At 38.1% G+C, this 26,028-nt stretch overlaps 1 protein-coding gene across 2 annotated transcripts; it reads right to left on the bottom strand.

Annotated features, from left to right (window-relative positions):
- Positions 1–1,318: 1,318 nt before the first annotated feature.
- On the bottom strand, positions 1,319–25,725 carry LOC135607733 (helicase-like transcription factor CHR28). Of its 2 annotated transcripts, XM_065099857.1 has the most exons (12): positions 25,364–25,724; positions 19,393–19,471; positions 18,845–19,252; positions 17,796–18,739; positions 14,400–14,471; positions 14,222–14,299; positions 12,597–13,488; positions 11,736–11,866; positions 11,128–11,349; positions 10,084–10,671; positions 9,779–9,988; positions 1,319–1,827 (listed from the first exon to the last, which is right to left on the bottom strand). In XM_065099857.1, the coding sequence occupies exons 1-12, from the start codon at positions 25,505–25,507 to the stop codon at positions 1,723–1,725; spliced, it is 3,873 nt and encodes a 1,290-aa protein (XP_064955929.1). In that variant the 5' UTR covers positions 25,508–25,724; the 3' UTR covers positions 1,319–1,722. The 2 variants fall into 2 exon arrangements, with proteins under 2 accessions (XP_064955929.1, XP_064955868.1); XM_065099796.1 differs by having other exon boundaries at positions 17,796–19,252; positions 25,364–25,725.
- Between the last annotated feature and the right edge of the window lie 303 nt (positions 25,726–26,028).

Below are 26,028 nucleotides of genomic sequence, written 5' to 3'. Positions count from 1 at the left end.
CGGCATGGTCGCTTACTCTTTCAACCCCCCCTCACTGCGTCAGATTTCAATGTATTATGCATGTTGATCCTCCTACAATTCTGTATTAACAGTAAAGTAATATGATAAAAAATTGACGGTGCTGTAGCGCAAAGCAGCGCGACGCCGGGGATCCCAGCGCGTACCTGAGACAGAAGAAGTGCCCTGGATGTTATTAACAGGGAGGTGATGCCTGCGGAGGCAAAGTCCAGCTTCGGAGGCTCGTGTTAAAATGCCGCCTGCTGGGTTCCTGTGGAGTCTTGGAAGTGCATGCCACTGGAGCTGTTGGATCCTTGGCCGCCTGAGTTACTGTTCTAGAATTTTAAATTCCCGAAATCAATGTATGTTCTGTGATCAGTATACCAATAATATTACTATTGAAGTTGGTACTTCCAAGTGAGAAATCATGGCCACAAGTAATCATGGCCACAAGATTCAGACTGGTGGCCATGATGGCCCTGGTTATGTATGCTTCATTTTCTATTTAATAAATGGTATAAAAGAAAGCTCGCATCTTGGACTACGACTTTTTATGAACCAATCGACCAATAAAAGTGGTTGCATCGTATAGTCAAAATCAACGGCTTAATGGAGGATGATGAGCAAGACTGGAAGGTTTTCAAGGACATTTTGGCAAAAAGTCTCAAGGTGGTGCCAGCTTTGGAATAGACGGAGTCTGAAAAGGTTGAATCCATAAATACCTGCACCATTATCATCATACTGTTTGGCTCCCCAACCCAACCCAACCTGCATGCGACAGCGGAATCACCTCGGCCAGTGGGTGGCTGTCTTTAAATCGACCGCAACCACGTTCCGACGCTCCACTGTGTACAGAATCGTACTTGGATCATAAACCAGCATGTCGTCACATGCAGCAGGAACATTAAATTAGCTTGTAATCCTGACAAAAGAGATGAAATTGACAAGACTAGCAGCAACCCCAACGACCAAAGTCATCGATGCAGGCTTTGATTTGCATGAATAAAACACACACATGGTAGGAAAGGAACTAGTTTGGAGGTAAATCGTACCTGTGGTTAGTAGATCTAGTTTTGCAGACATCAAGGAAAAGATTCATCCTCGCGAATACACGAACTGCTACATCAATTTGTCAACACAACAGCAGAGCGAGACACCATGAGCTAGTCAAAAGAGTCCAAAAACAGTTAAAACTCGTGGTAATACGCCTTCCTTCAGTTCAGAACACTAGTTAAGCACTGCAAAGATTCCAAGACTAACAGCCAGCGGATGCAGAGAGACACAAACCATAAAACATATCCCACATCCACAACAAAAACCAGGAGAACAAAACTGTGCGATATTTTAAGACAAATGTATCCATTAAATTATTTTCAGAACAATATAGGCACTAAGAGATTTACAAATGACAACAATGATGACGAGTTCAATAGAATTTTTGACATCCTTTTCTATGATTTGTGTAAAATAACTTAACCGTGTAATGGCACCATGCTTAACATAAAAAACGAAAAATGAGGAAAAGAAAACTGTGCAAACTCTAGAATCGCTACTCACAAATATGCTGGTTAGTACCCTTCCTATCAGGTGAATCTCCAAGCAACCAGAGCACCTATTAAGATGAGTGTATATAACTAAGAGAACCAAATGTAGAAGTGGTTGATATCTGGGGGATATTAGGTTAGCCAGTGACCAAAACTGTGTGTGAAGGAATCAAGAGCGAGGCTAGACCCTGAACAGATAATTTAGGTCCTCCAATGTCAAGCGAGTTTGGCCAGCACTAGATTCATCTTCTCCAAATGCGGAAGCAACCATCTCCCTTTTCTTTTCCTGTAAACAAATAATCTATCACATTAGCACAAGCATATAGTAGTGAAGGAAGAAGCTATTATGGGCAAGAGTTAAATCCTGATTCTCACATCTACCCTACAAATTAGGTCTGATGCATAACAACAAACTCAGATACCTTCAAACCATCAACTTATTGGATCACAAGTATCAAAGGGCCAACACTAGAAGCAGATCATTTTGATAAGAAATGATTCTCAAGTATGTCTTCTAATAAATTAGTCCCTGTACATGCCAACATTGAGTTTGAAATTTTCTTCTCCATAAAACACATTCTTGTATCCATAAAAATCAGTTAAAGACCTAATCTGACGAGCAAACTTTTACTGGGAAATGGTGCATTTAAAATTAATAAAACAGCCAATATTATTATAAGAGGTCAACTTAGAATAATTTTTGGATTGGAAGGCGAATCTGATTCTGATCTCAGTAAGAATCAATAACATTGACAGCTTGAGACAGTTGATTCAATAGGTTCACACTGGAAAGAAGAACTGTGATAACCTGATTTTCTGAAACTACTTCAAGGTTTCAAAAGATCTAAATGTTAATGCATTTTCTTGTTTCACTTTTTCTTTGTTTTGTTTCCTTTAGGGCTTTGTATGCAGATCATAAGAGAAACTCATTATGGGAAGAGTAACAAAAAAAGTCACAAGTTATGCATGATATTTTACTGTTTGAAGGTTCTTACCCAACATCAGTTAGTTCTAATGGACCAATGGAAATCTCAACTTTGCATAAAATAAAGGGTGTGGATGGGCAGTAGGCCAAAACTAGCTCAAAACAACAATTGATCAAGAAAATGAGCTCAAAATGAGAACCAATAGACCAGTGAAAGATTTAGAAAGCATGGTCAGGGTTGCCAATAATAAAGCAACAAGCCTCAAACATTAACTAGAATTACCTTTGTGTTAGAACCCTTGCAGATTCTAAACTTGGGGTTGATCTCTTTAGGGGATCGGCCTCCTTGGAACTCTATAGGGGTTCCTCCCTCAAAGTTGCTGCTCAAAGGCTGCAGAAAATATTCATCTATTCTTTACGAAAAGAGGATGAATACATGGCTATTTATAGGGCTTCTAAACCCTAACTCCTAATAAGACTCCTACTCAAGACTCCTACTTCTAACCAACTCCTAATAGGACTCCTACTCAAGACTCATATTCCTTTACAACTCCTAATTCTTCTCTAAGAAACAACCTCCTAACCCTAGCCGGCCTCTTCATCTCTTTAATAGGGGTCGACTTAGATACGTTTTACATGAATGTCCCTCTCAATTAGGACTCTCCTAGCTAGAGTCCTAACAGACCCGCCCTCTTCAAATCAGCCTTGTCCTCGAGGCTGACGATTCATGAATTTCGGAATTTGATCTTCAAGTCGTTATAGTTCTCCCAAGTGGCATCTTCTATTGATAGGTTCGCCCACTGTATTAGCACTTCAGTAGTGGGTCGTCGTCGTCGAGTCACGATCCGTCGATCAATAATGGCACTTGGCTGGGTTTAGAGTTCTCCTTGGGTAGTCATATTTGGTGGGTAGCTTTGGACTGTCTCCAAGCACCTATTTACAACTTTCGTCTGACCGTTAGTTTATGGGTGATATGTCGTACTCCTTTTTAATTTAGTACAATGTATATGGAATAACTTTGTCTAAAATCTGCTCGTGAAGGTGCAAGTAGAATTTGTCACAAGCACAATGCGCCCCTTATTGTGTAATTCTTTTAAGTCCCAATTGTAATGAGCCACGGAGCTTGGTGCTTCCTTCAATTTTTTTATGATCTTACTGGTCTCCGAATCTTCCTGTCATTCCATCTTAATATCCTCAAGGAAGTCGCTGGTCGAAAGTGAATCGACCGAAAATTTAGCTTGCTTGGGTAGCAGCGAAAACGCATCTGCAACAACATTCTCTTTCCCTTTTTTGTAAGTTATTTCATAATCAAATCCAAGAAGTTTTGTTACCCATTTTTGCTGTGTGGGGGAAGATATCTTTTGCTCCAAGAAATATTTTAGGCTTTTATGGCCGGTCTTGATTTGAAAGCATTGCCCGATCAAGTACGATCTCCACCTCGTTGCGGCGTGCACAATGGCGAGCATCTCCTTATCATATGTTGACATGTTTTGATGGGAGAGAGACAATGCCTTGCTAGTGTATGTGAGTGGTCGACCATCTTGCATGAGAACGTCTCCAATTTCGACTCTAGATGCATCGGCCTCAATGATGAAGGGTCGGTTGAAATCTGGTAGCGCTAGCACTGGCATCGTCGTCATGGCTGCCTTAAGTTTGTTGAAGGCAACGGAGGCTTTGTCCGACTATTGGAAGGTATCATTTTTCAGTAGAGGAGTGAGTGGTGCACTGATCTTTCCATAGTTTTTCATAAACTTGCGGTTGTAGCCTGTTAAACCAAGAAATCCATGTAGCAATTTTATGTTCCTCGGGGTCGGCCAGTTCTGCATTGCTTCTATTTTGGAGGGGTCCACCATCACACCTTCCTCTGAAATGATATGTCCAAGATATTCCATCTTTTGTTGCAGAAAACAAAAATTCATAATGGCCGTAGTGTGTTCGAAAGGCGATTTTCGGTATGCCTTTTTCACACACTCGTATTTGATGATACCCGGATCGAAGGTCCAACTTTCTGAAGATTTATGTTCCCTTTCATCTAGTAATTCATCTACTACTGGAATAGGGTATTTATCCTTGATGGTTATACCATTGATTGCTCGGTAATCAATGCATATTCGCCATGTTCCGTCCTTCTTGCGTACAAGTGGCACCGGTGAAGAGTAGAGACTGCAACTTGGCCGAATAACTCCTGTTTCGAGCATCTATTTTACAATCCTTTCTATTTCATCCTTCTGGAGATATAGATACTGATATTGCCGAGTATTTGCTGGAGGTTTGCTTGGAAGAATCGTTATATAATGATCATGCCGACGGATAAGAGGTAGGTTGTGCGGTTTGTCAAATATATCTGAAAATTCAGCAAACAAAGGAAGTAGGTTTGGATCTTCAAATTCTATTGGCTCTCACTTAGTTTGCTGCTCAAGTTGCACCAAAAAGCCACTGTATACTTTATGCAAAACCTTCTCCATTTGTTGTGTGCAAATCGTCATTACGTCGCCCCCACATTTCCTGTGCAGTATCACCTGTTTCTCCTTACTGTAAAATTTCATAATTAGTTGCATAAAATTCCAAGAAACATTACATAATGTCGTCAACCATTTAATTCTGAACATGGCCTCATGATCATTAAGAGGGAGGAAGAAATATGCAATTATCTCTTGGTCCTGCAACAACAGTTTCACTCGCGGGCGCCTACGATTATACTTCAAAATCCGTCCGTCGGTGACCTTAACGTCAAACCTGCTGCAATTCTCGATAGGTAAGGCCATCTGGACAGCAACCTTACTGTTTAGGAAGTTATTAGTACTGCCTGTGTCGACGAGAACAGTGATCGGTTGTTGTTTGAGAAGGCCTCCAACTTTCATCGTTTGCGAGTTTGAGTAGCCGACTAGTGCATATACCGTAATTTCGGTCGGTTGTGGCTCTTCTTCTGCATCTTCTTCTTCATGTTCGAGGCTCTCTTCTGGATGTTCAATGACCTCTTCTTCTACTAGTTCAATCATAAGAAGTCTTCTTTTACTACAGCGATGCTCACGGCTCCACGGCTCGTCGCAATGCCAACATAACGCCTTTGCATATCGCTCCCGAAGCTCTTCTCTTATCAACCTTTTTGGTGTAGGGACTCGATCGATAGTAGGGGGGGCTGAATGCTTCAGTATTGCTGGTTGAGGAGTGACCCTAGTCCTCCGAGCTTCATGGTTCAATCACTCCTCTTGATGTCGTGCGAAAGAGATGGCTGCCATAAGCGTGTACAGTTGTCGCACTTTAACTTCTCCCCGGATCTCCGGCTTCAAGCCCTCAATAAAGGTCCCCAATAGCTGTTTTTGAGACCACTCACGAGTTTGATTAGTTAACCTTTCAAACCTGATTTGGTACTCTTGAATGGTGGAGGTTTGTCGGATCTTTGCTAGTTGTCCGTCAATGTTCTCGTAATCGGTTGGTTCGAAGAGGATCAGCAGTCCTTCTTTGAATTGTCGCCATGAAAGGACTTCATAAGTATGTTCAAACTAGTCAAACCACTGTATAGCATCCCCTTCAAGATGTATAGCTGCAATTTTCATCATAGATGCATCCGCGGTTTTGTGGTACCGAAAGTATCACTTCGCGCATGAGATCCAACCAATCGGGTCTCCTTCTTCCCATCTAAGGAAGTCCACTCTCATGCATGGATAGTTGGGGTCGGTCATAGAGCCTCCACTTCCTTGGAAGTCATCTCTTCGGGCTTGGTGCGATTGGGTAAAGCTCTCTCATTGATATGATTTCTTCGGGCTTAGTGGTCGGCCTAATCTGAGTTCGGTAAAGAGCGTCCGAATCTTATCCTCCATTCATGCCTCCAAGGCTTCGAATTTAGCATTGATTGCCTCCTTAGATGTCATAGTATAAGACTCCAAATCTATGATGTTAAGATCTCTCTTTTGTTGTTGGGTTAAAGGCATGTATAGGTTGAGAGAAGTGATGGTCGAAAGGGTTGGTAGATTGATGGATGTAGGTTGCGGTTTAGGGTCGTTTTATGGCTGTTTTGGGTATAGTTTGAGGGTGTGGTTTAGTGGAGTTTTAGGGCTGTGGATGAAAGTTTTAGATCCGTGATAGATGGCAGCAAAGGTTTGATAGAAATCAGTGGAAGTTTGTTGTGGAATTGTGTTATCTTGTAAGAGCAGAATTGTCGTCGAAGAAACAATAGTTTCTCGATAAAATTTTCACCAAAAACTCGAGAGATTTGAGGAGGGAATTGACAGCAATATCTCAGTTTATACGATAGCAAGAATGTCCAATTTAATCAAGAAAATTTCGACAAATAACAACAAGAAAATTGGTGCAAGTTGCGATAGCAGAATTCTCATCGAAAAATTTCAGTAGTTTACGACGAAAATTTGCAGCAACATAAAATTGTTTTTAGAGATGAATTCCTTAATAGATCAATCTTAGATGGAAGTCAAGATGATCTATGAAGTGTATAAGAAATTTCATTCAAAAAAGATTGCAAATAGATGGGTTAAAGCAACAATATGCGGCTGAAATTTTCTACAGCACAGATTTTTAAGTATAGCAGATTGGACATAAAAGATCAGTAGTTTATATTGAGAATTTTTTGACGAAACTAAAGGAAAATCTACTGTTAGGAAGTGTCAAAACTATCATAAAAATTTTGTAGAAATTTGGATAGAAAAAACGTTGTATCAAGATCAAACAAACAGTGCTACGCGACTGAAATTTTACAATGCAGATTTTCAAGTATAGCAGATTAAACGTAAAAGATCAATGGTTTATATTGAGAATTTTTTGATAAAACTAAAGGAAAATCTGCTGTTAGGAAGTGCCAAAGATATCATAAAAATTTCGTAGAAATTTGGATAGAAAAAACACAGTAGCAAGATCAAACAGACAGTGCTATGCAGTTGGAATTCTGCAATGTATCTTTCGTCGTAGAGATAAAAACTTTATGACGAAAAGTTTATGCAGTAATATAGGAACAAATTTTTTTTTTCAAATAAGGATAACTAAATTGCAGCAGTAGTAAGGTAGGAAACCAGAACCTATTACAATTCACGAGGAGATCAAAGGATGATCTGCGGTGGTGGAGATGATGACGGAATTTAACGACGATCTTTTAAGCAATTGTGGGAATTGCTTTGGGTGACTGTGGAGGGCTGATGGATGGCTGTGGAAGGGCAGTGAGATGCAAAGAACGCTGCTCTGATACCAGGTGTTAGAACCCTTGCAGATTCTAAACTTGGGGTTGATCTCTTTAGGGGATCGGCCTCCTTGGAACTCTATAGGGGTTCCTCCCTCCAAGTTGTTGCTCAAAGGCTGCAGAAAATATTCATTTATTCCTTATGAAAAGAGGAGGAATACATGGCTATTTATAGGGCTTCTAAACCCTAACTCCTAATAGGACTCCTACTCAAGACTCTTACTTCTAAGTTCTAACCAACTCCTAATAATGACTCCTACTCAAGACTCATATTCCTTTACAACTCCTAATTCTTCTCTAAGAAACAACCTCCTAACCCTAGCCGACCTCTTCACCTCTTTAATAGGGGTCGGCTTAGGTAGGTTTTACATGAATGTCCCTCTCAATTAGGACTCTCCTAGCTAGAGTCCTAACACTTTGTCTTGAAAAACTACATACAACGTATTTGATTTTGCAACTTTTTGAAAATGTAATGCCTAATATAAATCATGTTCTAGAGAAGCTAATCAGGATGTTAACAAAGGACCAGCTACCATTTTGAACTCAAATCCATAGAAAATTATTGAATGCCTGGATCTTAGTTAATAAAACTGTTCCGTTAATAAAAGAATAGAATGCAAAATTTGGATAAGGATCTTACTTACTGGAGCTTGGGTATGTTTGACTGTTATTTGAAGATGTAATGCATAATATAAATCATGTTACTAGAGAAGCTAATCAGGCTGTTAGCAAAGGACCATCTACCATGTTGAACTCTGATGCCATAGAAAATTATTGAATGCCTGGATCTTAGAGTTTTTCTGTTAAAAAAAGGCAAAATTTTGATAAGGATTTTACTTACTGGGACTTGGTTCTGTTTCACTGTTATTTGCACAGATTTCAATAAGGATTTTTTTTTCCCACTATGGAATTCTCTCTGCCATATTCATCTACCCTCTTTATTTATTTCTTGCTCTTCCTCCTATCAACTGTGAATTGTTTGAATTGTTGAGGAATTAATTCAGCAAGACAGGAACTGTTTACCTCAATTTTATCTAAATATACTATGTTTGATTGAGATTGATGTTTATATGAATAAACTGCTTCAAGAAAGGTACAATCAATTCAACTGAAATTTCAACAATTTCTTCTCAGGAGTTCCAGTTGTTTTGGAAGAAACTGTCTGGTTTTAGTTGGAGTTTACCCAATTAGAAAATATCCTATTAATGGCTAAAATTAAATATGTTAAGCTTTCCTTTTTTAGATTTTTTAAGACATCTTGGACCATATGCATAAAATAAGCATTCAAATAAGACTTATTCAAGCTCAAGCCAAACATGTTGAAGCTCTGCTATTGTTGAAGCCACATGAATATTTTATGAAAATATTTTGCATAAAGAACAGACTTGTTTTTCAAGATCCCATCATTCCTCTTGCTCCTTCTGGCGGAGATTATGGTAATTATTTCACCCTGGTTTGTCCTTTACTGTCAGGGGGTTGGGAGTGCTATTATGGGCATTTGTTCAGACTTCAGAGTATGAACCTTCCACTTCTACAAGCAGAGTCCCTTTTTTGGACTGCAGGTTTATCGTTGCTCAAGACTAATTGGTTAATTTTTTGGTACTTCCACATAGAGGCACATAGATTTTACAAGGAGACTGTCCTCCCAAGCTCTTGGGACTCTTAAGAGAGGCCAATCCAATGGATAGCTTTTAAGCAGAGGTTTGGCTGTCTTATCCTAGTACTGAGATTGCAGCCAGTCACCAACACAATTGGTTTACCTGGTCGAATTGCTGAAATAGTGAGCAGACTATTTAAAGCCACATAGACAGCTAAATCCAAAACACTCGGGGATGGCCAGGACCAAAATCAGTTATTTTGAACATTGAACTAGCAACTATTTTTCACAAGAGGTCACTCTACCAGAATGCAAAAAAAAAGGGCGAAAAGTTACTTCTAACAAACTAATAGCATCATGTTCTGCGGACCAAAGAATGCACATTTCAAGTCAAGCACTTGGTCAGCTATACGAAACTTCTGTTGAAGAAACATAACCACTTTAGAACAACATAACCATAGATATTTTGTGACAAGAAAATATAAGTATAGGAAGGAATTAAAGTACTCAACAGCCTGATATGGTACCTGGAGAGCCAAGATGCGGTCTTCCACTGTGTCCTTCACAGTCAAGCGTGAAACAGTCACAGGACGAGTCTGGCCAATTCTGTGTGCTCTATCAATTGCCTGGTCCTCAGTAGTAGGATTCCACCATAAGTCTAGAAGAAGAACATGACAGGCTACCACCAAATTCAGACCAAGACTTGCGGCTTTCAGAGACATAATCATTACAGTAACCTGTAACAAAGTATCTTAAATACAGCATACGAAAGAAGAAAAAAGGTTTAGATAGTTGACAAAAGAATATTGCGACTCAAAGATTCATGGCAGACCTCCGGAAGCATGTTGAAGTCTTTGATTGCTCTCTCCCTAGCAGCAACAGACATTGTCCCATCAAGTCTCCTGTACTGTATACATGAATCTTTTAATGGAACTTCCAATAAATCCAACATTCTTGTCCACTGAGAGAAGACAATGGCCTTTTCAGATGTATGACAATTTTGATTGGAACTCTTTCTGTCATCTGTGTCAACAGAACATATCTGATTTTGCAAGGAGCCATCAGTTTCTTCAATAAGTTTCTCAAGGTTGCAGTTCGGAAGAGAACATTGAGATTTAGGCAGTGATTGCAAAATCTCAACAGCTGCTTTTACTTTAGAAGAATAAGAAGATAACCTATTTCCACTGGTTTCAGCTGCATGTACCATTGCAGAGCCACAACCACTAGAACAACATTCCTCAACAGGTAATTCACATATAGAACTTACTAATGTGTTCCTGGAAAATACCGAAGCAACACCTAATCGAACTTTGCAGTCAGCTGAAGGGCAGATGTTGTCATCCCCGTTAAGATGCTCAGAAATACACTGGTTGCAGAAAACGTGCCCACATATAGTAACAACCGCATCTTCAGGTGGATCCTATAAACATCATATAATCTTAATAAAATAGGCTCATCAATATTGTACCACCAACTAATAAGCTCATTGTCACGTGAACAACAGAAAGTAGAACAAAAGAATTCAAAATCTAGTGACAAAACAATTATAGTATATTTGGATGTGTTGATAACAAGAAATATCAAAATCTAAAATACTATTCCCGATAAAAATTTGGACTAGTTTTTTGGTTAGCAAATACATTAATATGGTTATCTTGCATTATTCACTGAAGTTACTGAAAGAATATATAAGCAGTACAGTAGTTTAGAGGTTCTGTTTACCTGATCTAGAGAAAATTTCAGTTATTAGATGAGAAAATAGACTACAAGTAATATTATGAAATCAAGACCCAAACAAATGTACAGTTATATGAAGATTCTAATGGATACTGAAAATATATATTTTGATGGACCACAAGTGAAAAAAAATACTTACATTACAGATTGTACAAATTGCCAAGCATGCTTCCAAACAACTCAACAGATACTTCTGTTCCTCATTAGGAAGTTTTCTAACCATTTCAATGGAAGACCTCCTGACAGAATTAGAATCATATCCATTTACCAAAAGGCGATGATCACAAGCCTGCCTAAGCCGTAAGAGCATTAACAAAATATTCACATAGTTTTGTTTGACAGTTCCCTCATTTGCATAAACCTGACAATGCAAAAGCGAAAGTTTAAACTTGAAGCTCCAACACATATCCAAGAACACAAGCTAGTATTGCGAAAATCTAAATTGTGAAGAAAGACTATAAACAGGATCCTATGCTTTACAAAGAAAGATAATATATTCCCACCATAGTTGAACATTCAGATATAGTAAGCTTGATTAATGCAAATTTGGGATTATCTTCAATTCAAGAGCATGTCGACTAAATTAACAAGAAAAAAATCAAGAACAAGATTCGTTGTCGTAGATAACCTTAAAGATAAGGTAACAACAATAATTATTTCAAAAATAATATTCACCATAAGTGATCTTAATGACAATAAGTAATGCAAAAGCAACATCGAGAGAAATTTAAAAACGTGAGAATATACCTTAAACTGCTCACGAGATTCAGCTTCTAGATTAGTGTAGAAAGTCCGTTCCTCCTCTGAGAATTCCACCTTCTTCAAAGTGATAGTCTTCGTTGGCAAGGTAATAATAGGCTTACCATCAATCATACTGCCTGAAAACGATATCATGATGAATATGCAGTTGTTGCTAAGCAGTAAATACAGAAGTAAAAGAAAGAACTGTATGATTAGAAAAAATGTGCTTGATAAATAAACCAAGATTTAGAATCAAGCCATTCTCATGGTCAAAAACATCCGGAAGATTTCCTACAGTTGGAAGTGGAGAGGAATCCTACTTAATCAAGTATGTACAGAACCATGAAGTCCAAAAAAGGATCTTGATTTACAGATCTTATCAAATATACTCATCTCCTATCGAACTAACAACTTAGAATAGCTTATTCGTCCATATCGTATTGAAGAATAACAAGGGAATGTATGATCACATTTGGAATTTTTAATAAGTGGCAATTCCACTAGTTACTGCAGGGAAGTAATTGGTGTGTGATCCATAGAAGATTTGTATGCTGACCTAATTTACTTGGACACACAGTAGGGCACACAGCCTAAACACACACATGCACATGCCAGTGAGGCCACCTAAAGCCTAATAAGATATCCAGGGGGGCCTAATCACACCTTAATTCCTTTTTCCTGGGAACAGTAGATATATGGGAAAAGGTTCTCATCGAGAAAATAAAAAACAAAAAGCAATATAAATCTCAACAAACTCATACAAAAAGGAAAAACTGAAATCTTCATAGTTCTTCAACAAATCAATGGAAAGGGCATCCATCAGTAATGTCAATTCAAAACCACTGCAATAATAAGAATTGAAGTCACCTTTAGTGCGACGTAGCATTACGGTCTTCAGAACAGCTTGAAGCTTTTTGTAGCCATTTGTTGGATTCCGGCTTATTGGAATCTTTATCATGGAACAAAAAGTTTTATAAGTAGCAAATGGATCATATCTTAGAAACCGGAAATAGCTATAGAGGTCATCAACTGCATTCTGTATGGGGGTCCCAGACAAGCACCACCTTCTCTTAGCCCGCAGACCCCAACATGCCCTTGCAACTTGAGTCCTGTAATTCTTAATGCTTTGAGCTTCATCCAAAATTACCCTGAACCACCCAACTCTTGCAAGAGGTCGAGCAGCAGACTCGAGCAATGCACTCTGGGTACATTTTTTCATGGAGTTTGGAGAACCCTTCCTTTTTTTATCAGACATGTGGCCCATCAGACTCTCAGGTTTTCCTTTCTCCTCATCATCTTTACCACCAAGTGGCTGCTTGGGGACTTCCATGCTTACAATTGCATATGTTGTTAGTACAACATCATATTGTGTGAGTTCATGGGGATCCTTCGTTCTATTACTTCCATGATATACTAAAAAGGACAGGTTAGCCCTGCTGGTGACTCTAGTTTTTAGTTCCTCAGCCCATTGTCGAAGAACACTTGTAGGACAAACAACCAAAGTTCCAGCTGCAGGCCTACTCATTACAGTAACCACAGAGTTCTCCTTACTCTTGGATCCAGTGACCTCTGAAAGACTTGATATCCGGGGCTGCTTTGGTCTGTCAATCTCAGAGGCATTGTCATTACCATCATCATCATCATCATCCAGATTCAAAGCCTCAAGCCTATCTTGTTTACCCATAGAAGAAGATGATTTAGGTGGTGGAGATCTCTCCATCAAGATTAGTGCTATTGTAGATATTGTTTTACCTAGTCCCTGAAACATAAACACATTTCAAATGAGATTATTTCTTGGGTACCAAATGTGATTTGACCCTTACCTATATCACATTGGTAAAAGATGACAAACCTACCTTCCTGATGTATGTTATTTTGCTGATGATATTATTTTATTTGATGAGAATTCAAATGAAATTAACGACCAATTATTCAATAAGATTGAACAATTGATGAAGATATTATCCATAGAATAAAAATAGAATGATTAAAATTGTGAAGGAGTTTTGTGAGATCATCGATTACCCTTAAGAGAAAAATATTATAAGATAGTTGTTAGACTAATAAAATACTTTATGGATCTCAGTATTGGACAGTTAAAAGGTAATATATACAAGAAGTTTATGTTTCTGAGATGAAAATAAAAAGATTGATGTGTGGACTTACTAGAAAAGATAAAAAAGAAATTGTTTATGAATATATAGTCATGTGTTAAGGAGATCTATAGTTAGGAGATCTAAAATGATTATTATTAGTAGTACAAGAAGAAATAGAAGACGATCAAAAAAGACTAATAGAAATTAGAAATATAAATTGAAATACTCTAAGTTAACTAAAGTTATTACTCTTTATAAATACCAATGGAGGCAAAGATTCATGTAGCCAATCTCAAATGATTGAAACTATTCAGCTTTATTGTTGTTGTATGATCCGTTGGAATATGATTTTACAATTATTAAATAAGATAGGAACCAGCAAAGGGCTACATGGACCTGATCATCTGCAAGTATCCCACCAGAGCAGTGTGGACCAAAAGTTTCCTTGTGTACCATCCAAGATAAAGCTATTCGCTGTAACAAAAATGCTCCTTTCAGGCCATCAATGGGGAAAAGAAACCAACAGCAAGTGCCTTAACCACAGAAAACATTAACTAAAAGAATCCAATCAAACCTGGTGTCTCAATAAAGGAACTGCCAACACTCCCTCAGGAGGGCTAGCCTCAGATTTTGGCTGAGAAAGATCCTGTCATGCAACACAAGCCAAGCATATCATGGCAGTACATATATATAAAAAGCAGCTATCACATAAAAATCAGATAAAAGATTACTTCAGTGCAAACAGCAAATAGAGCCACACATCATATATAGAAGGCAACAAGATAAAGATTGTGATAAAATTTAAGAAAAACTGCAATGTCAATGCATGCCTGCCACTGAAGTACATAAGCCTCACCAGTAAGATGAAAATAATTCCACCTTTTTAATCTGAACAGCCTTAGAACAAGAGTATCACAATGACATAAAACTAAAGTGCAAGGTCGCTAGACTATGTATCGTCTTATAAAAGAAGAGCAAGTACAGTTCCAGGAGGCACCCAACTATGTACTGATAGACAATGGTTAGGCAGATCAGATATCTTCTTTTGCAACCTTGAATCCATGATGGAACCACTTGGAAATGAAGCAACCTTATGTATGCTACTTACCATCATTCAAAAGGAAATATGCTTGATGATTATGCAACTAATCTATCAAAAGCCCTTCACTGAATCACACTTGCATAACATGTCATCTAAATATATATAGAAGATCATGATTTAATATACAAATTAACCGGTGCTTACGAGTCCAGCCTAGCACAGGTAAAGGAACAACAAGCTAAGTACCATTTTTATTCTTATCCAGTCACATTGGACAGCACAAATCTGTATATGATGCTCAGTATCTCGGATATCATGGTTGTGCACCATTTCATCATTTGCCAAAACTGGTCAATCAACAGTTAAAACCTTGGGGTGGATAACTATATCATACGCAAGTAATCAAATTGAATAGACAAGAACGTCAGTTAGATCCATATCTAAATTGACATCTCTAGTTTTCTTCGAAAAGGTAATAATAAAAAAATCATTTGGTTATACATACTTAGAACATAGAAACACCCACGTAACTAGATGGTGTATCACAACTTGAGAAGAAGCAGTGACCACATTATGAAAGGTAAATGTGACTTTGAGAGATATGGACATTAAGGTAAATGCATTGAACATGGCATTGGTGATTGTGGTGGGGGGGGCAACCAAGAAGCATTTTACTGAGAAAAAATTGATGGGACCATCCATAAAGAGATGGTCTGCATTCCGATTTACTGCCAGTACATATGGATCCAAGTGAGACCTTGTTCCTTGATATATATGACAGACAAACATTGAAATTTCAAATGGACCAGTATGTCCCATACGGCATTCATCAGTCCACCTATGAACTGGCACATGGACCAGGCTAAATTGACCAGTCCAATCAATTTTAATGCTACTGAGCATGAACCAAGGAACAACCTCATTGCTTGACTTTTGGATCCAAAAGAAACCAGTTAAGGTTCTCTTTTCCAAGGATTGAAATATCATACCGTACCAAAGTTTCAACCTTTTGTCAGTATGGTACTATATACCGAACGGTATATATATATATATATATATAAAACAATGTGCGACATCATCTCTCTTCTCCCCAGGCGGGACAACACCACAGAAAAATGAGGCGACGTCGCCTCTCTCTCTCTCTCTCTCTCTCTCTCTCTATATATATATATATATATATATATATATATATATATATATATATATATATATATATATATATAAAATAAAAAATACCGACCGATAGCGAGTGGTCCGTGTACCGGTTTCCGGTAGGACCGATACGTACCGCCCATACTGAACGGTATTATTCGAAACTGGATACCTTGCTCTTTTCCCCTTTTTAACCCAAAAACCCCTCATTTCATGTGAACAACAATGCATCTACTGACAATGGTGGCCAGAGGGAAGATTCTCTAGTTCCCACTACAAAGACACAGACAGGTGGAGCATGGCCTGAAGAAGATACATGCAGTTTGTTTATGGTTGCAAGGATACAGGAAAAGATAAGGTAGTTGATGGCTACAGGAGTCAGGAAGTACCCATTTGCAGTATTTCCACCAAAATGAATCTCATGGCCAACAGTTTCACTGTGATAGTTGGTCATTTTTAAAGGAGTCGGATGCGTCATATAGCATTAAACACCAGTAGACCAACAACAATAGTAGCTCTAGCACAGTAATCCTGCCAAGTTGTATGTACTTACCACGATCATCCTTTTTGGTGTCTCCTACCATACAGGTTGTTAAGGATGATCATATTACAATTGTCACCATATTACTTTATTGGTGGGATGTTAGGGGATTGACAAACAACACACACAAAAGATTAGTGTGGCTGAGATCAAAATATCTATGTGGATGAGCAGAGTAAAAAGAATGTAAAACCCAGCATATAAGGCTTCCGCCAATGCAAGATCCGAGTAGAGTCAGTATGTCAATATGTCACTATGTCGATACGTACGCGATCCAACCAGTCCAAGTAATGATCAGTATGGGTTCCATCATGAAATTTTAAACCTTGGTTGTAAGGTCACTCAGGCTTTATAGAATTGGATGTTAGGGGATTGAGAAACAACATGCACAAAAGATTAGTGTTGCTAAGATAAAAACATCCAAATGGATGAGTGGAGTAAAAAGAATGATAAACCCAGCATACAAAGCTTCAGCCAATGCGAGATCCAGAGAGGGCCAATGTACAAAGCCTTAAACATAGAGTTATTTCCAAGATTTGAACCCTGGTCTTCAGGTCGCAACAGAGCAACCTTGTACCAAGGTCTGCCCTCTAACAATAAATATCAACGGGTCAACACAATAAACATGGTAGGCCAAGAGACCAAGCAACATAAAAGCATACACCATCAGAGGTCTCATAGTAGTTTTCATTTACACTTTGGCTTCACAAAATTCAAAACTAAGACATCAATTTTCGTCAGCCAATGAATCAACAATTTCTCTATCAATCTCCAAACTAAAAAATAAATCCAACAAATCATATGGAATTGAGCACACATTAGTGAAAAAGGGCATGCGAGCAATACCTGAAGCAATGATATACAACTTACAAATGTCATTTTGACAATGTGGCCCTCAATCATATGAAAAGTACCGAAGAAACGACAACTACAAAATACTGGAGCAATATTTACTTAGAGAACAATAAAAGATTGGAATATCTCAATTTTAAAATAGAAATAGCATCATGTCCTTAAAACTTAGCTTATCACTCAAACAATCATTAAGACAATATTCTTAGTGAATATTCACAATAAAGTTCCTTGTGTCAAATTGAAAGTTCTTAAACCAAAAGAAATATATCTAGAATCTAAGAAAGATATTTAAAACATATTGCGTGACAATATACGTGTCCAATACTAATATGCTGGGTATTCATGAATCAATTATTAGCAAAGGAAAGGCATCATGAAACCTGCAACGCCAGCCGAAAAGTCGATCTCTCATCATTTGCCTTGAGCTTCATCCCTATATATCTAGGCTGACATGTCTCAACAAATCCAGAGTGCTCTAACATAGGATGACTTTTTACACTCACTGGTGGTAGTAATGGGCGGGCAGAATTGCTGATATCATCAAGAATACATATGTCAGCATCATCATCCACACTTATGCAGCTTGTCATGAAATTCCTTTTCGGAGCATCATCATTACTTTGATTGGGACCATTGTGTTGTTTATAATGAGATTCATGCACCTGATCTCTTTCAATCTTTGTTAGTGTTTTTTGCCAATTGTTGTGTGGATTTGTCAAAGAATCAGGGACCCATTCTTCTGATTCATCAATAACAAATACATGGGCATCATCAGAGGTAGAATTTCTACTAGATGGTAGCGGAGAAGAATCTATACTAGATTCACTCTTGAGACTAAAATCATCTAGATGGCACTGCTCAGCACAAGTGTCTGGCAGTGGTTCATCACTGTCCACCACTGGGAAGTCTTGCAACAAGGACCCAACTGATTCCAATCCTGTGTCCAACTCCACTGCACTGCTTCTAGATGAACTTTGGATTGGATGTCGGCCATATTTTTCATACTTCCTCTGAACTATTACTTCATTTTGATGTGACAAATGAGGCAACCGTGTGTTCCCTAAGCCATTTATGGAACCATTGGTAGGAGACTCTCCATATAACAAAGAGCCACTGCCACAAGCATTGTACATGATATTGGTTGTCTCAGTAGTATTTGACTTAGAATTAATCATATTTAGGAAAGTTGAATCAAGATCCATAGACGAATAAGGACAGAGACTTTTTTCCTCCAACAGAGATTCTTTCCCAGTGGCTCTTCTGTCATCAAAGCGCTTACCATCAGTTAAACCAGACTTTTCATTTATCATATTATGCGATGAATCTGCAAAACAAAAACTAGAAATATTATCAGCCAAAATATTCCTAGTGTGTGCAAAATTACATTGGGAATGCCGTTCCACCTTGCAGTGCATGAACGATGACATACCATCTGCATAATATTCATGCTTTATGACCCTGTTCTGCAATGAATTCTCAGCTCTCATCTGATCAATGTCCTTTTGGTCATTGTCCAAGTACAAATCATGCCCAAAGTCAGCATATTTGGAGAAATTAAGGTCTGTTTCTTCAGCATCATCGAAGCTACAATTTTGTAAGCACTGAAGTTGTTGATTGTCGAAGTTGCTACCCGTCAAACTGTCATAGGAGCTTCCAACCAAATTCATTGTATCACCACTCATTGGAAAAAAGTGACAATCAAAGCTTCCTTCAGATCCAAAAGAAATTCCTAAATTCATTTCTTTTTTACAACCTGATACACCCATAACATTTGATGGACCCCATTGATAACCAAGTCTTTCATTGAACTCCCTACGAGCTGAAGGTTCTAACAGACCTAAACATAGCATTAAGAGAAAAAGAGAAGAAAGAGATTTGTCATGCATGGACTCTGTATTGACTTAACAGGAATAATTCATGTACATGATGTTATTTTCCACCAAAATATATTAACACAAGTGTGTACAACAGAAGTACCAGCATGAGGCTGAAAGGCATTATCAGGATTTGCTGGGCCACCAGCTAGCTTGCTTTTGTCTAAACATTCTAAAGTAACCTGTATATTACATCTCAAAGAAATTAGTGTCTATCTAAATTTTTAAAAAAATAACTACTACCATGTAAACAAAAGAAGTAACACAAGCTCAATAAGGATTATATTCAATGAAATTTCTAAGGTTTTATAGAGATGAGATCATTACGAATCACCGAATTAAATATCTTAGGTACCTAAAAGGACTATCTTAAGATAGTATGTAAATATGTGCAATTAATACCAGTTTGGTTCAGCTTAGACAAGTCAAACCAAGACTAATTAGGTCAATATTTGAGTGTATGTTGTATCTAGCATTGATAAACATAGTTATAACTTATAACTAAGATCAATTTGCATTTGCTTCTTTACATTGTTTCAATGCTTTGAGAATGGAGCTTTTCAGTCTACAGATACTTGTGTCTTAAACAAGCTTGAGGTATAAGTCAACTGAGTTGTGATTAAAAAGTCACATTCTATTAAATTATTTAACAAATGCATAATATTCGATTGTTTAAAATTTAGTTGCCTTTCATGAATACTATTTGAAATTTTGAACTAGGATTTCGTCATAATCTAATGTGTCTGAATCTTTTATTCATCATATTAGTTTACAATGATTTCAATTGGCACTCGGGTGCTTGCCTAGGCGCTCGGGCGAGGCGAGGCGAGGCAAGGCCCGAGCGCCTCGCTTCATTTCCAGGCGATGCGCTTCAAAGAGGCGCCACCTGGGCGCTCGCCTGAGCCCAGGCGTTGGGCGCTTCGGGCGAGCGCCCGGGTTAAACCAGGCGACCGAACCAGCGTTTTAGGTCTGGTTTGGTCTCCGGTGCTTTAGTTGGTTCAATCACCAACTAAAACACCGATATCAGCCTTCCTCTCGCAACTTCCCAACCCTAACCCTGCTTGTCACTGCCGCTGCCACTGTAGCCGCTGCTCGCTGCTACCGCTGCCGCTCCTGCTGCTCGCTGCTACTGTTACCGCTGCCACTATCGTCACTCGCCGCTCCCGCTGTCGCTACTCGCCGCTATCGATGCCATTGTCACTATCACCGCTCGTCGCTCCCGCTGCTCGCTGCTACCGTTGTTGCTGCCACTGTCGTTGCTTGCCACTCCCGCTTCTCGCTGCTACCGCTGTCGCTGCCACTGTCGCCGCTCGCGTCTCCCGCTCCCGCTGCTCGCTGCTACCTCTTCTCACATCGACTCGATAGTATACTGTTAACAGTATATTAACAGTATACTATTAACAGTATACTAGTAACAATATTTTTTTATTTATTAGATTTAATACTCCTAATTTTTATTTATTTAAAATTATTGTCATTATTTTGAATTTTGAGATTTTTTTGTTAATGTGATATTATGATTTTGTAAGATTTTTTTAATTTAATATCATATTTTTATTTAAATAATTATATATATTAATTATATTTTATATTTTTATATTTTTGCGCCACGTTTCGCTTGGGTGAGCGCCTAGCGCCTCGGGCGTTTCTGGACCTTGGCGCTTAGCGCTTTTTAAATCATTATTAATTTAAAATTTCTTATTATTTAATTTGAACTAGGATTTCACCAATAGATAATCTGCAAGGTACAACAGGAGTTGTAGATAGATTCCAATAGACTAGTAGCAGGTGAAATCAGACATCTAGCTGACCCCAGACTCGCAGTCCGACTAGATATCATGCTAGTGTTTGAGAGCAAGATGCAGCCACACAAAAGTAATGTTACATTGTTACCCCAGACTCGCAGTCCGACTAGATATCTTGTTTCTCTTTCTTTTGTTCCTTTTATCTTCCACTAATTCTCTTGGAAGTTGTTGGATTTCCAAGCTTCCAACTTATCAGGTTACGTAGATTACCCTCTTTTATCTTTTACTTAGATAAAAGCAAGTTTTGAGATGAGAGATTAGGCAAAATTAAAATAAAAACCTTCCTTTTATTGGAAATGACATCCAAAAAGCTAGGATACAAACCATCCCTCATTGGAAATGACATGAAAACCCCATACTCTTTAGACTAATCATATACTGCCCCCAGATGTTATCACAAATGATAGAGACTTACCTAATCACTAAATTTAACTAAGACAAGCAGAAAAGTTATTGAAATGCACTCGAGTTTACCACAGTAAGAAAACAAATATTAAATACATCCTGTTATAAAATAAATCCTAAAAACAATTCCTACAACCACCATCGCTAGACACAAGAAAGACACCTCTCACCACAGAAATGAACTGAACATTGTCCTCCACAAAAACAAGGGAAAGGAATAGAGGAGATAGAAGAAAGGGCTAAAAAGAATTCTATCATAGGATGAAGATCCTATTGTATTTATCATAAAGCATTCTTATTCTATTTGTATTTGTTACATGAAAAGGCATTTTTGTCATTCAAAGTCCAATTGAAAACATTCAAGTAGTCAAAAGAATAAATTTGACAAGCATACCCCTTTGGCTAATGAATGTTTACCACAAGGGGTGGAAATAACAAGTTAGGAAAACATAAGGTTCTCGTTGTAATTCTTGATAAGGGAGGCCTTGTAGCAAAAACACATGGATGAGATGAAAATTGAAATTTCCCTATGAATATAACTATAAATACAATAGCAATATACAAACTTCCATTATCATTCCTCAAAACAGATATCTTTCACATAGAACCAGAAAAAAAAGTGGCAAACTGGAGTCTACACATAGCACAAGCAGCCTAATGCCCCTGCCAGATGCACTGCGTTCATAATTTAGCAGTATGCTACTTGGAATTCCTTTAAACTTTCATACTTCAATAAAAGAAAAGAATCTCATAGTTTGTTTATATAGCAATTCCAAACAAACCAATATTAATATCATTAGAAATTGATTGAAAGTAGCCAAAACCAATCAGACTCAGTTGGAGTCAATCATATTCAGCCAATTCCAACTAATTTATTGACTTCAAAAGAGGAAAAAGATTTGCTTGGATTTCAGTACAAAATGTCAAGCCAGATATTATATAGCATCCAATAGTAGTTCTCTCTTTAAGTTAAGATTAGCTGATTACAACTACAGGATAATATTGTGCTTTCAATATACTTTAAAATAGTGTTAACTTTTAATATTGCTTAAAAGCTAAAAGCAACTTAAAAATTTTAAATTATTTTCAATAACAGTTTTTCCCTCTTACTTCTCTTTTCTGCCCACTTTTTCTTTTCTTTTAATTATTTTTCCTTCAATTTTTGCTCCTCCATTTAAAAAAAAATCTTTCCTTCTCTCTCTCTTTAGCTCCTCTTTTCTTGTATTCTGCACTTCATCCCTTCTCCAATCCATACTTCAAATGCATTAAAATCTAAACGGTATAAACAACTCTCCAAAAAGCTTTTGAATACGAACAGGATTAACAGTTTCCCCTCTCTAGAATTCCAACGCTTTCAAATGAGGACAAGAACAACCAATGCCAGGTAGGATTCAAAAGTTGTCTCATTACAGCAGCAGATAGTAGGGCCTTTCACTATCTCCAAAATCATAAGCTGAAAAATTTTAGGCCTTCTGGATAATGTATATATTAGTTGTTACTAAAAAAATATATTTACCTGCTATGATTCATATTTCATAATTGTTTCCATAATATATAATATATATACACCATAGATGTGTTTTTAACTAGCCATATTCAGAATAATGATTTGATAGATAAGAGTTAATAATATAAAGTTTGTGTCCATAAAGTTCCATGTCAGGTTACTTGTCAAATGATAATGATTTGATTGATAAGAGTTCAATTGGGACTAATTCTTGAATTATGATTTCCAGGGGAACTAGTTCTACATTCAGAATAGTTGTTTGGCATTTCTGTTCTTTTGTTACTCTCCTTTCTCTCTTGATTTTTTTTTATAGCAATGTTTGTCTGCAACGGGCAAGACATGAGATGCCCTTTTTTCTTTTTGAAAAAAAGTAATAAGATGGTGTGAATAAAGTTTTGCCCAAGCAACCTATCACTCTGACAGTTGACACAAATGTAAAGCGATAATGACAACCATGTTCCTCTATCTTGTAGATATGAAGAAGACAAATTCTCTCCTTAGAACCCTTGAGATCAACTAGAAGGCTACATGAAGCTACTACTAATACAAAAATATGATTCATAACCAAAAATTTAAACCTAAGAGTTTAACCTTAAGAGACCTTCCGGATTTTTATTTAATTGCAACACCTTAAAAAGTTATCATGCAAAAAACATGAATCAGCATAGGAAACATTTGAAAAAAGTATGCCTTCTTTTAGTCCCTAAATGTTCTAGGAAAAAACTTCATAAACTCAAGAAATCAAATATCCATGAGACTGATATGTACCAATCAGTAGTTACCTATCAAACCAAGTACCGGTGTGGAGTTATATGTGTTGGTATCGAAGTATTTTATTCAATGATACTAGGTGATACAGGTCAATGTATCGTCCAATATACCAGTATTGTGTTGGTCCAATAGGTTACTGGATATAGTATGAAACTCGTATCTAAGGCCCTGTATAAAATAAGTCTGAAAAATAGTATATATTGGTCAAAACACACCTTTTTACTAATATCAACAATTCCCCTCAAAGTATAAGTTCATAGAACTATTGTTAAACTATTCAAAAGACTCCAATTCAACCAAAAATACTCATAATATCTTCCTTTGGTAACATGTTCAAGATAACTCAATATCCAAAGATTTCTCGGTCAACAATAACCAACTCATACAGAATATACTTCTAAATCAGCAGTATCAATAACAGTTATGAATGTCATCTATAAATTATTAATTTATTAGTGCATAACGCTGGTGAAAGTAGGATACTCTAAATCTGGGGGTCATGTATTTCATCTGTATGAATGGAAACGAGACAAGAATGAAGAGCATTTCGATGCAAGTCCAAATTTATGATGGTCAAAATATGCGAAATTTCTGACTCCTAAAGGAGGATTGTACCCAGCAAGAGGTTTAGACACTAATCCAATAATAATGACCACAATAAAGTCGTAAGGTTTTAAATATTTGGGGTTGGTTACATGGGACTTTTTAAGCCATTAAGATCCGTAAAAAATAAACCAAAGTCTTATCTTTGTGGATCTTCCTCTGCCTCTTCTCGCACCATTAATAGAATCATTTCACCTATTCTAACTACAACACTATCTTCTGTTTGTACCATCCTAAAGTATTCTTTCTCATTTTATTCTCTACCGAGACTAAACCTAACTGCAAATGAAAACATTCTTTTCCTATATTGCTTAATAATTCCACACATCCATCGTAACATTTTCATCAAATGTAACATAAACTTTTAGTATGCCTTTTCTTAGTGGTCCAGACCTCATAATCGATAAAGCATTGTTGATAGATAAAAACTAAGGACTCCTTGCATCTCAATTATCCGAGCTACATGCTGATGGGAAATTGCTTAAAGTTCACAGCTAAGTTATGAATACCTATTGAGATGCTGACAGTCAAACTGTAAAAGAAGTGCAGGTCTTTAATAGCAAATCCTAGTGTTCCAAGCAGTTTTAGTCGAGAAAGAGGAAAAATCGCAGTAGAACCTTGTCACAAATTGATCATCGCAGGATTCAAAACTAAGACAAGGGCATGACCTCCATCAATGGCCCTTTCTTTCAGCTACAAAGAGACCTCGTCCAGGGGTCAATTGCAGCAACTAATCACCATACGGTTCCACGTGTTCCAGATAGAACAACACGAACCTATGACAATCACAGATGCTCTTTTTCACGCTGATAATACATAGACCAGTCCTGTTCCCTTAGTTCATCTATACACTAGGCAAAGCAGCTGATCCCCGATCGAGAACATCAAGATCCCATCGGTGACACACGCAGGTTACTAAAAAGCAGGAACCAAAATCTCACACGCAGAGGCCGTAATTCAAAGGGGGGAAAGGGGAATTTTGCCTGGGACTGGTCGTCGGGCGGGAGAACGGGCTGCTCATCGAGGATGGCATAGAGGCCGTCGACGCTGATGGAGAGGTTGTCATCTAAGAGGAAGGCGTTGTCGGCGTCAAAAGTGTCGAACGAATTCCCCGGCGCATCGGCCATCGGCGTCGTCCCAAACCCTAATTCCGAGAACCGGGGCGTCGTCGTCGTCGTCGTCGTCGTCGATTCGACTCTGCCCCTCAATAATACAAGAGAAGACGACGAAGAAGGGAGACGGAAAGGAGGGGAGAAACTAGGCAGGAATCGAGGGCTCGGATGTGTCCCTGCCGCATTTTATATAGGAGAAAGAATGGAGAGAAAGGGGGTGACTTCAAAGGGAACCGACGAGAGCAGGATTAGCTTTGGTTAACAATATATTACTAGTCAAAGAGGAAAGCGCTTAGCGACTCGGATTTCAAAGACCGGGTCACGAACCCACAACAGACCGGCCCTCGGCGTACCCGTTGAGCTGTACCCGATCATAGAGACCAGCGGGGCCACCGCTGCTTTGCTCCGGGTTCGGGTGGGCCCTTGGGTAACCGGGATCGGAACACCCCGAGTGACGTGTTGATTCGCTGTGGTGTTGGGCTAAGCTTGAATCTGAGTCACGAATCCAACCACTCCGGCTTTAGCATTTGGGTAGA

This window comes from Musa acuminata, chromosome BXJ1-1 (genome assembly GCF_036884655.1).
Source record: "Musa acuminata AAA Group cultivar baxijiao chromosome BXJ1-1, Cavendish_Baxijiao_AAA, whole genome shotgun sequence".
In the NCBI taxonomy this organism is placed as follows: domain Eukaryota; kingdom Viridiplantae; phylum Streptophyta; class Magnoliopsida; order Zingiberales; family Musaceae; genus Musa; species Musa acuminata.
This window is presented reverse-complemented; position numbering and strand designations above follow the sequence as displayed.